The sequence below is a fragment of the Neltuma alba genome, unplaced genomic scaffold (assembly GCF_004799145.2).
Source record: "Neltuma alba isolate B1F8T4 unplaced genomic scaffold, ASM479914v2 tig00011136_pilon, whole genome shotgun sequence".
Lineage (NCBI taxonomy): Eukaryota > Viridiplantae > Streptophyta > Magnoliopsida > Fabales > Fabaceae > Neltuma > Neltuma alba.
Genome location: NW_021635872.1, coordinates 188766 through 200593, shown reverse-complemented (window position 1 = coordinate 200593; position 11828 = coordinate 188766). Strand labels below are relative to the sequence as shown.

At 40.3% G+C, this 11828-nt stretch overlaps 2 protein-coding genes and 1 pseudogene across 2 annotated transcripts; 1 reads left to right on the top strand and 2 right to left on the bottom strand.

Moving 5' to 3' along the window:
- Positions 1-437: 437 nt before the first annotated feature.
- Positions 438-2254, bottom strand: LOC114761793 (RNA demethylase ALKBH9B-like; annotated as a pseudogene).
- A 3475-nt stretch (positions 2255-5729) lies between these two features.
- On the top strand, positions 5730-7802 carry LOC114761788 (uncharacterized). The gene is made up of 2 exons (XM_028951224.1): positions 5730-6968; positions 7624-7802. The coding sequence occupies exons 1-2, from the start codon at positions 5812-5814 to the stop codon at positions 7670-7672; spliced, it is 1206 nt and encodes a 401-aa protein (XP_028807057.1). The 5' UTR covers positions 5730-5811; the 3' UTR covers positions 7673-7802.
- A 1211-nt stretch (positions 7803-9013) lies between these two features.
- LOC114761807 (3-ketoacyl-CoA synthase 10-like) lies at positions 9014-11553 on the bottom strand. The gene is made up of 3 exons (XM_028951241.1): positions 11099-11553; positions 10313-10941; positions 9014-9859 (listed from the first exon to the last, which is right to left on the bottom strand). The coding sequence occupies exons 1-3, from the start codon at positions 11507-11509 to the stop codon at positions 9295-9297; spliced, it is 1605 nt and encodes a 534-aa protein (XP_028807074.1). The 5' UTR covers positions 11510-11553; the 3' UTR covers positions 9014-9294.
- Positions 11554-11828: the final 275 nt, after the last annotated feature.

The window sequence follows — 11828 nt, the reverse complement described above, 5'->3', positions numbered from 1 at the left end:
GTATTATTGAGAAATCAGAAAGTATCATTAGAGGTTTAAATTTCCAACAATTGTTAAATAATTGTTATAAGGTGTATTAAGCAATAAAAGCCGAAACTAAAAGGTGCTACAAGACGAAACATTCATCATACCTATTTTACAGCCAACAAAAATCATCATGTCAGGACTGATATTAGATAATTTAGAACTCTGTATGTCTTACAATAAAAAACTATACTTTTTTTTGGGGGGGGGGTCCTACCTCTTGTGAGTTGTGACTACAAACTCCGTGAGCTGAATTCACTACAAATTTAATTACCACCCGAATATTTCCCTCCACAGCACCCAGAACCAGGAGAGCTTCTTGAGTGTGCAAATGTTGTCTCTTATACAAGAGCATATCCATTGCCTCCTTAACCCCGCCCCACCTATATCGGGTCTCGCGAGCCTCCGAATAACTAATTTCTATCCATCCCACTCTGTCTCTCGTGTCGCTGTCTCTTCGCATAACCATTATCCTTCGGCTCATCTGACTTCTTTTCCCTGTCCACTTCATAAGCCAATGGTTTGATCCCCTGCAAGCCAGGTTCTGCAACATATCCTGCAGACCGTTTGGATGCACCCATCTTTCTAAACGGGATCGATATCCTAGTGAATTATAACAAGGATTAGTGTGTCCATATATGATGAGAAATTGATGCCGGCGCCCTACATAATCGTTGAGGGAATTCCATTTCGTCAAGTACTACCTTTTTGATCGAACTGCGGGCACGCAGTGCTTGGCTATATCAACTCCTTTTCCATTCAGCACAAGTACGGATCTGGAGAGAGGAAAAAAAAAATAGATGCCCTTTATAAGATTTTAAATCCTCCGTCGCAGTTTTTAACTGATGGAGAATTCAACATAACCAAAAACAAATCTACACACTTACCCCACAGGCAAAGGGATAGCAAATGAGCCATCAACTTCGCCAGGACTAACAACCTTTAAATTTGATCCAAAAAGTATGTTGCACTGAGAGAGAAATGAGACGGTGCAAAATGGTCGAACAAAATCATGGTTGTCGATGTGTGGAGGTATGCAGTCTCCTTCTTCATAAATGTTTACAATGCAACTATCTGGCACACATGTGGGAGGAAGCACATGCCACCTTATCAGCCGCCGAATCATAACCTCGAAAAGATCAGGCAAGGGATCTACTGTCACTTCAGGAAGAATGCCCAGTGGGTTACCGTCTTTATCCCGTGAATAGTGCAAAGAATGTCGCATTGCAACATTATGAATTCCAGAGCACTATCAAATTCATCAATGGATTCGCCCAAGTATATATATGAACCTTCGAAATGAAGACGTCAATATATGATTTTGTAATAAAAGTAAAGGCAGCATAAGAGATATACTGACCACTGCATAATTGTAACAGCATCCAAATTGGATAGTTTGACGTCCCTTGCCTCTCATCCACTTATGGAGAGCCGAATACGTCCGACCTGCAAGAGTTTGGAAGAAGGATCATTATGTGGTCCCTCAGAAATGATATTCAATTCTAATAAACGAAACTAACATTCAGTTCTTAAAACCCTGAGGAATGCAATGTATAGATAATTGGATTCATTATTCAATGTAATACTCGTAAAGATTTCACATGTAATTAATTAAAAAGACACGGATTATCTACCAAAAAAAAAAAGGACACGGATTAATTTGTTAGAAGGAGCAGACAACAAACCTTGCAGTTCACCATTTTTACCCATCTCCTGCAGTGAAGTAACGTAATTGACTATACTGATCTGCTCAGCAGCACTGAAAGTACCCTCATGAAGTTCGAGCCCTTGAAGAATGTTCACCATTTTTCCTTTTGCTCTCTCAAAGCATGCGAAATCTTTCTTGCTCCTGATATTCATAAATCTGATGTACTCTCGCTGCTCTTGAGACAACTTAGGCTTCTGATCGAGGGATTTCTACTGTCACCGAAGGACTAAAATTATTCGCTTTATTTTCTTCGTCCCCAAATTCATCCTCCTGTGTCATGTTCGCCCAAGACGTACGCGAAGTCGGGTTCTCTGATGAAGGTGAATAGCAATCACAAGCTACTTCCTCTGTAGAAGTTCCCGACACAAGTTTAGATTCAGACGTCTCATATACTTCATCCGAGTGATTTGTTTTCTCTTCATCTTCCCGACTCCCGGTAGAATTCGCATCACAACCATCGCGATGATTTTCTGTCGTTTCATGTGATCGCGCATCATTAGAATTCACTGGGAGTATCACCATTAGACTCTACGGGTTGTAGGAAACAAAGACATCAACTAGGTGAACAATCAAAGCGTCATAGTACATGTAAACGAATAAAAAAACAAGTTGCAGTATTTTAAAGCCACGAGCTTCAGCGACAGAGAAAACACATTGATTGTGAATAGTCAAGCCCTGAGAGGTCTAACAAACCGAGAACAAACAAAAAGCCAATCGGAGTAAAACATGAGAACGCCCTTTGATATTGTGAGTAAAGTGGTTTTTTTCGCCTGGGCTGATAGAACGGATGCGATCGGAAAGAATTTGAGTGCAGTGCGGGCACAGTTCTCTGGAAAGAATCAAAAAATCCATGCACGTTTAGCGTAGGGAAAAACAGAAAAAGAGGAGAAAGTGCGAACAGAACAGAGCTACAGTAGCTCGCGCCTTCGCCGGATTTGAATTTGATTACAATAACTCTGTGGGTAGATGAATAATTAAGTAAATTAAAAAAATTAATTAAATTAGTTATTTATAATGAATAAGTATTTTTAATATGTATTTTCTGTTGGTAGTTAAGTATTTATAATCTTACTATTTTTTCGGTTATCAATATGTATTTTAAAATTAAAATTTAAATTCTCATAAATTAAATTAAATTAATTATTTAGATGGCAAATGAAAGTATGATACCCATATCATTAATATTAAGGAGTTTTTTAATGGCAAAAAAAAATATTAAGGAGTTTTAGTAGGTCTTAAAAGATGTTCCCATATTTATTTTCTGTTAAGGAAGTTGCGCATGAGGACAAAGCAAAATAGGAAAAGGTTGACGCGGGCACGCAGCTTCAGATCCCGTCAAAACATGCTGACGTCACCTTCTTCTCTCTTTTTTTTTTTTTTCTATCTCTTTATTCCTAAAATCCGTATTAATCCCTCTTATCAAATTAAATGTTAGATTATTACCCAAACCTTTCTTCTATTTTTAATATATTTTATTTTCATTCATCCAACTATTCATGAACCGTCAACTCAATAATTATAACTTTTTTTTTACTAAATTATATTACATGCCTGGCCTTTTTTGTTGGTCAAAAATATTACACGCCTCACCTTAAACGAACATAATTTTTTATTTTAGACAGGAGACACTCAATCGTATTGTGAGATTGATTTAATTTTGAATAAATTTATTGAAGATGGCTCAATTTGATCAGCAGAGAGGAGGGCGTGAAAGTCGCCTATAAACTCAGCGCATGAAGGCGTAAGATATATATATATGGGGCAAGTGAATAAGTGATGATTTTCTATTCTCGATAGATGCCAACGTAATCAAAAATCATAAAATTTGGTGATTGCAATAAAGAAGGGGGGGTTGTTGAGAAAATCATCAGAGTATACAATGAATCACTCGCACGTACGTAATGGAATTGGTGTGGGCGCACATTACCCGTTGGTGGAATATAAAAGAGGGAGTGAGCAATGAAAACAGAAAGTGATGATCAGAGGAAGAAGGGAAAGTACCTTCAATCGTTAAAACTGATGTCCCATGACTTTAAGTATTGGTTTTTGTGGACCGGACGGTTCTGGTTGGTTCCAAGTTGCGATTCAAAAACACGAATAAAGATTTTCTTTTATTTATTTATTTATTTATTTAATGGAAAGAAAGAGAAAGAAAGGTGGGGTGACGGCTATGAGATGAGGGCGGTGTATCCCTGAGAGAGGCTGACCGTCTTACAAGAGAGGATGCGTGCGGCTGGGCGTAATGAGGATATGGCATAGTGATCAGAAGGGGCATGGCCACTTTATAGGCGAAAGCGACCTTACTATTTGGATGGCTAAGACCTCTCATATATGCATGTGATGTGCATATATGAGAGGTCTTAAATATAGCTAAGACCTCTCCAAAACTAATGCCGCAAAAAAATATAGGTGCCCTTCAATCTTTTATTTATTTATACACTGGCTTCCTTACGTTTCTTTAAATGTGGGTTTGAAAGCTCAGTTGCTTTTGCTGTTGGCAAATTGCAATATATTTGATGCCGTGTTTTCTTTTAAAATACTACCTCCCGTCCTTAATATAAGATCCCGTTAAATTTTTATTTTGATTTTACATATAAGACCTTAATCCACTTTGTCTTTTATATTTATTCATTTTTTTTCAAGGTAATCCCTGTAGTAATGGTAATTTTAGCCAATACAGTTGATTAGCAAGGAAAGACAATACCTATTTATTACAAATAACCAATTTAACTAATTTTCTTACTCTATCCAAATTGGTCAAATAACTACTAAACATGAGACAGAGTCGGTGGGGTGAAAAGTCACCGTCGAAATGTGGATTTGGGCAGAGCGGGGGATAATCAAGACGACGTATATATGGAAAATGAAGAGTGTATCAATAATCAAACTATATAACCCGGCCAAAGAATCTCAAGATCAGCAAGTTATTATTTTATCTACAAAACTCCATCATCTGGGATATATGGACAGGCTAAAGTTCTCGCAACTTGTCGGTTCGTCACGCGTCTATATTGCCATAGGCGTTCTTTTTGCGGTGCAAATGCCAGAAGCCAAACTCAGCCGCAGAATATTTTTACATCTACTGTTATATACGTACATACATATTCTGTTAGATGATGGTTTTAGCTTTGAATCAAAATATTGTGCGGTAGCCAAACACGACCGTTTTCATACGTTTTTGTTCTTCCTCGATTTCAAATACATGGCATATAGAGCTGATATAGCTGAAGTGTCTGAAATTAAAATGGAAGGCGTTTCTGATTAAAACAGTGAAACCGCAAAGCAAATCCTGCGAGCAAAAGCAACAAGCGGGTATCAAAATACGCGGAATAGGAGGGCGGTATGGGGTATTTCTGTCTTCAGCATTCGTCGCCATGAATGCTCCAAACTCTCTCAATAAAGCCCAACACATTCAGCTGACATTATTGTTGCCGCTCGTTTTGGCTACATAGTCAAACAATAAAAATATACAAATATTATGGTTAATATCATTTTACAATTTAATCATAATCTTGTTTTTGGTCCTTCTAATTTTATAAAATTTCGGCGTGAGTTTAAATATGAGGATGAAGATCAAAACTCATTGAAAGTAGAAGAATTATTGGTTAAATTCAAACAAAAAAAAATTCATAGATTGGAATCAAAGTCAATATTTGATGAAGTTATAAGAACTAACAATAACATCAAAATATTAATTTAAACATTAACAAATGTTCCGTGGTTCTTATTGCAGAAGGCAGCGCCAAAAGCATGACATTTGCAGAGGCAAGAGAAGTCGGGTTTTACAAAGGTCAAAGGAGACTAACTAGGAGAGAGGTTTATTTTATTTAGTTTACTTAAAAGGGTAACAAACGTAGTTCGCCAAAAGAGGGAAAATTCCAAAAGGTTTCCGAAGCCCCAGGTTGTCCCCACAAAACCACTTATGACGCTCATCTCATCCCTATATATCTGCCTCCTTCCCCGCTCTGTGCTTTGTCCCTCAGATTCGTAGCACAAGACTGCACAACCCCTTGAATTCTCCTCCTTTCTCATTCGACTCAATTCGGTGGATGCAGAGTTAGATACAGATCCTGAATCCCATGGCTCCTCCATCGTCTTTCCGGCTTGATTCTAACCCAGCTATGCAATCCCACAATCTCCGTCGTCAGCTTAAACAGGACCCTCATCTCTCTGCTACCTGCATCCGTAGTCTGGTGAAACAGTTAGCCCCCTCCAGATCAAAAGACTCCATGCACCCTGACCTTTCCCCGCCTCCGAATTCTACCACACAAGGCGAAGTTTCAGATGCTTCACCCACTCAAAAATCCACACACCGCCGACCACATAAAAGACAAGTTCGCAGGAGACTCCACCCCACTAGGCCCTACCAAGATAGGCTTCTGAACATGGCAGAGGCTAGGAAGGAGATTGCTACTGCCCTCAAATTTCACAGAGCTTCCATGAAACAAGCCACCCAACGCCCACAACAAGAAGCCAAACAGCAGCAGCAGCACCCGACAGTACCCATCCTTCCACCGCAACACCCGTGTTTTGCGCAAGACGGAGGAATTATGTCTCAGAGAAATCCCAGAATATACCCATCATGCACCAACAATTTCTCGAATCTCGTGGATGATTTTTCCTTTTCGTCTTTCTCTCATCCTGCTCTGTCTCTTCCAAATCCCCCGAACTGGCCCCCCGCCTCCCCAGCTGCTCCACCGCGAATGGCTGGAAACCTCAGTTACAACCTTCCTAATCGCCCTTTGGGATTGAACCTCAATTTTCAGGATTTCGTCAACTTAGATGCTCCTCTTTACGTCGATAACAACAACGCGTCATTTTATTCGCACTCATCTTCATCATCATCTTCTCCTTCACTTTCTGTGTCAGCTGATCAGGAAGTTCCTTCGGTTGCAATATCACAGGGAGAGGGAACCTCTGCTCTGGCGGATGCTATTGACTCCATTGCTGCCACTCAGGTTGCTGGAGGTAAACATACAGCTATGGGCGACGAAGGAATGGCGGAGATCGGATCGCGGGGAGAGCGATGTCAAGCAGAATGGAACGACACTATGAATTGGGTCACATCAGCACTGTGGCCCAAGTTCATGAAGAACGTGGAACATCAGGCCACCGAAGAGGATGCCGCACACCCTATTTTTGATGGACCCATGGAGTTTCCAGACTGGTTGAATGCAAATGAGAGGTGCTTTGAACAGTGCTCGGAGCAATCCGTCTTAGATCCTACTTTACCTTGGTAAGTTTAATGCAAACTCTCAGATTTTGGCATTCGTACATTTGATTAGGAAGTATTTCTTGTTGGTGCGTGCTGAGGGAAAGGAAATTTTGTCGTCTGTTCCAGTCTTCTCATGAGTCATGACTCCGTTTCATTTTTTTTCCTTCGTTCCTTCAAAGGAATTGGCCGATTTAGTTCTAAATAGGTTTCTGATGACCTTAATGCCGGAAAGTATTAGTATGGTAATGAGTCTAAGATAGAAGTAACCCCCGCCAGCCTGGTGAAACTGAACTAACAACACATAACATTGAACTGGATTATGTTAATTTGACAATGATTCAATGAAGCAGTGACCGTCAGGCTGCATGGTATGCTTACGAGCTCCAATTTTATTTGGGTACAATTTGTGTAGCCCAACATAGCTTAATGGGCTCCATGTCTTGAATGGGCTTTTTTCTCGGCCTGAAATGGACTTTCACAAGTTTTCGTAATCTTAATGCGCGCGAAGTACGGTTCAGGGGAAGAATAGGAACCTTCAATACTGAAAATTATTTAGTCTAACCATGTTGATGAAAGAAAGGAGTTTATTTTATTCCCATATCCTTTTTCTGGTTCTGGACTTTTGAACATCTACTAATCATTTTCTTTTCCATGACTTTGGACACACATTACACAGCATGGACATAGGCGATTTTGAAGGTGTGGGCGAAGAGTGGCTAGCATGACAAAGGCTTAATTTCTGGATGAAGATTTGTTAGCATGGCAAGGATTAGCCTTCCTTTTATGCTGGGTTAAATTTCAGTGGATTGTTTTTGGCTATTCCTAGTCCCCCCCCCCCGGCTCTTATGAATAAGGTTTGCTCTGGCTCAGAAAACTGAGGCAAGCCGCATTTATATAATACCTGGAGAATAACATTTTTATCAATTTTTCTCCTTCTTCTTCATTTCTTATGTTTATGTAGAAATTGTCATTTTGACAGTGAAAACGGGAAGGGAAAAAAAAAGGGTGAACATGGTTAATTCGTCTAAAACAATAAAGACAATCATAGTCGAAAGCCTCTCGTGTAATTGGACCAGTCACACATGATCGTCTCTCCTGAACTGTAACGCTACAATCACTGTGTCGCATATATAAATATTATATATTCTTCTGGTCCTATTTATGAAGCACTTCTAACATATTTTACACAGACCCAGAAAAATCTTAAACTGCATTAACTCTTCATTAAAATATAGTAACTTTTCAACTTTACCCCTATTTAATATATACTCCTTTCAAAAATAATAACTATCTACATTATAATAAATGAAAAACAATATGATATATGCACAGTAAAAATTTAATAAAATAACCTATAAATAGGATGGAAAAAAAATTCTCTCTTTGCCCTGTAGATAGGACCAAAAGAGTACATATTTAAACACCCCCGCGTTGCACGGCGGGGTCAGCATATATACTATAAGTATGTGCTAGTGATCCACTATCAAATATACCCAAAAAGTTCGAAGAGAACAGGTTTTGATCCAATCATGTCTTTAACAGATGTTTGGTTCAATGCTCAATTTTACTAATCTGATATCATTCAATGGATCTCTGAGTTGCAAACGTTTTGGAACCCTCAGACCCCTCCTTTTTTTTTGTTTCGGCCAACGGAATCCTCAGACTTGTTTGTTGGTCATGTATGGATAGTAGCAAGGCCATTAACAGGTGAATGCCGCGCGAAGGGCACTGAATTCTCATTTATGAAGAAGTTGGAGATAGTTGAATATCATTATATTGGTGGGCTACATATTCATTGAGACATACCCCATCAACATATCCATACCTCACACAGTTGGGAGGTGCCCTCCGCTACATTTAATATTGAGATCCGTACGGACAAGTTGACTGGTGATTCTTCCGCGTCTACACATGAGCTCAGATAGGCAGATAATATATTCTGATTTTTTTTTTTAAATCAAAATTTTCTCATATGGCTAAACTATCAAATTGGTTTTCATCCTTTTTTTGCTATTGAAATAGAACTAGATCTGACTGTCTAAATCATGTCAAATACTGTCCGACACTTTCACCTGCAAACCAAAAACTTCGAATTCTTCAGGAATTTATGTTTTGTTTCAAAATTCATGTTGATAGTGAAGACAGGGACACTGACAACATTGGTGGATTGACTTCATATAGTCTTTCATTTAACTTTGATAACTACTACAAACAGAGACAGAGAAACAAGCAGGTCTATGTCACAGTAGTAGTATACAGTAACGAAGTAGAAAATGCAACAGTTAAGATCAACCACAAAATGAATGACTGCCAATACTGATAGATAGATCATAGTACTTGCAGTTGCTCAACGAGGATGTGTGTTAGACAGGGGATAACGGTCGATGCAATCGAGCCAAGGGTTGTTAGAAGGCTTCTTGATTCGGCGCATGGAACGCCAAACCACACTGTTGCACTTGAACCCAGAGCCAAAGGCAAGTTGCCAGACACGGTCTCCTCTTCTGACCCTTTCCTTGGCCTCCAAGTAAGCGAGCTCATACCATATGCTGCTGCTGGATGTGTTGCCAAAGCGGTTCAGAGTCATCCTGGAGGCCTCCATGTTGTGGTCACTCAGTTCCAGGTTTCTCTGAAGCTCATCAAGAATGGTCTTGCTCGCAGCATGCACACAGAAATGCTCAAAAGCCAGCTTGTAGTCTGGAATATATGGCTTCCGTGATGATGCTGAATTATTACCCCCAAATAAGTACCTCCATACTAGTGTGCCAAAGAAGAGAAGCTGCTCAGAAAAGGGTAGCACCAGGGGTCCTAGCGTTGTGATGTTGGTTTTCAGAGCATCTCCGCCAATCTCAATTAGCTTTTTGCTAACCTTTAGCCCCTTGAATTTTTGTGCATCCTCCTCTTGGTACACACAACTACAGTAACCAGCGTAATTACTTGTTATTATGGTAAATTTGCAATGGTTCCTTTAGGGATGTAAATGATCAAGAAAGAAGAATGCAAACAAATTTGAAAGATGTCATTGGAATTTTACTCCAGGGTCCAAAAGTCTCTTAGATGGTCCATGAGAAAGCTATAGTTATGGTGGGCTAGATATATCACCACGCATTGAACTCTATTTAATTATTTCTGGTTTCCATGCACATGTTCGCACGAAACCTTCATACCTAGTAATTGTTACTGGTCCATTTTGTTCTCTCTTTCTTCACTCAGCACTTTACTTTATGCCGTTCCACCATAAATTAGAGTGAAATCCGAAACTACTTAATTGCTTCCTTTCGTGAAAAGCGTGTCATTATATACAGTTGATGTAACAGAATATGCAATGGAGATTAATAGTAAGAGCCAAGAGAATTAGAATTACGAACCTGAAGCTGCGATCATCGGCACCTTTATGAGTGCGAACAATATGTTCGAGGCGGTACTTGGCACGCCTATAGTCACGACGACGATTGGAGAGCAAAATAGCAGAGCAACCCATACGAAAGAAACAGTTTGGAACGAGCATGGATCTTTCTTTGCCCTGGTACCAATTAAATCCCACCATCTCGGTGCTGACCACTAGGGCATAATTATTTGGGTTGGATTGAAGCATGTCTCTTGCTAAGTCCACTGCTATAATCCCAGCACTGCAACCCATCCCACCAAGGTTATAGCTCAACACGTTTCCTCTCATCTTGTAGTGGTTTATGATCATCGCCGACAACGACGGTGTAGGGTTGAAGATGCTGCAGTTCACTACCAAAACACTCACGTCTTTAGGACGAACTCCGGTTTTCTCGAACAGCTCGTCCAGTGCCCCGAACATAACCATGGACGCCTCAGCTCGACCTTCCTTCATTGTTGCGCTGCTTTCACTTGACCTGATCACTTCCTTCGGGATGTAAGTCTCGTCCCCGATCCCTGACGACATCAGCATCCTCTTCTGGAACTCTAGACTCTCCTCATCAAACTTGCCTGATCTTCTTGCCACCTCAATGAATTCCTCCCTCGACACCTGCACACATACGACACAATTCAACTATACAGCTTATGAACTTAACCTATATATGTGCTTGTGTGAGGATATTAAAGGGTTGCTTTTAACCCCATCACTGTCTGCATTACTGGGAGAAATCAGAGCATAGTAATGAAAATAAGGAGTGGTTATTCACCTTGAGGTCGTCGTTGGGTTTGTAGCAAGCAAAGTCTATGAGATATATGGAGCGAGGCCTTGACATGAAGTAGACGGAGAGGGTGAAAACGAAGACGCCGGAGAACGCGAGGACAGTGGCAAGGTCGCAGCGGGCGTCTTGCCAAAGCTTCTTCCATAGCTCTTCTTTGCTGAGGCTGCCGACCTCGGCGCTGAAGACCAGCAAAAGCACAGGAATGGTGACCAAGTAAATGCCATGGGTTATCAGATAGTGGTAACCCAGCTTCACGTATTTGAGGTTTACTGACTGAAGAAAGTCCGGCAGCCGTCTCCTCACCCTCACCGAGAACGTCAGAGAGCCAGCATTGGGTCCTGATGATTCGATTCCGCGGTTTACAATCTCAGTGGAGAAAAGATCACGTTCACTGGCCATGGCTTCGGGTTTGCTGTTAGGAAGTATCACCGGGTGGCTTTTGAAAAGATGAAAAACGGGGTGAAAATTATATCTGGGTGTATAAATAGAACTAATGATCAGTGGGTGCTGGAGACTAGTTAATGCTGGCACCGAAGTCGTGGTTGAGTCGTTGAGGGATTCAAGTAACAGCATTAATTTCTTCAATGAATGTAGTTGGTGCCTCTTTTATCCTCTGCCTCTCTTCAAAAGCTAATTAAAAATGATGAAGAGTGAAATTTTGGGTCATCTATATGTCGAGACAGTTTAATTAGAAAGAATCATAATATTTCATACAAAT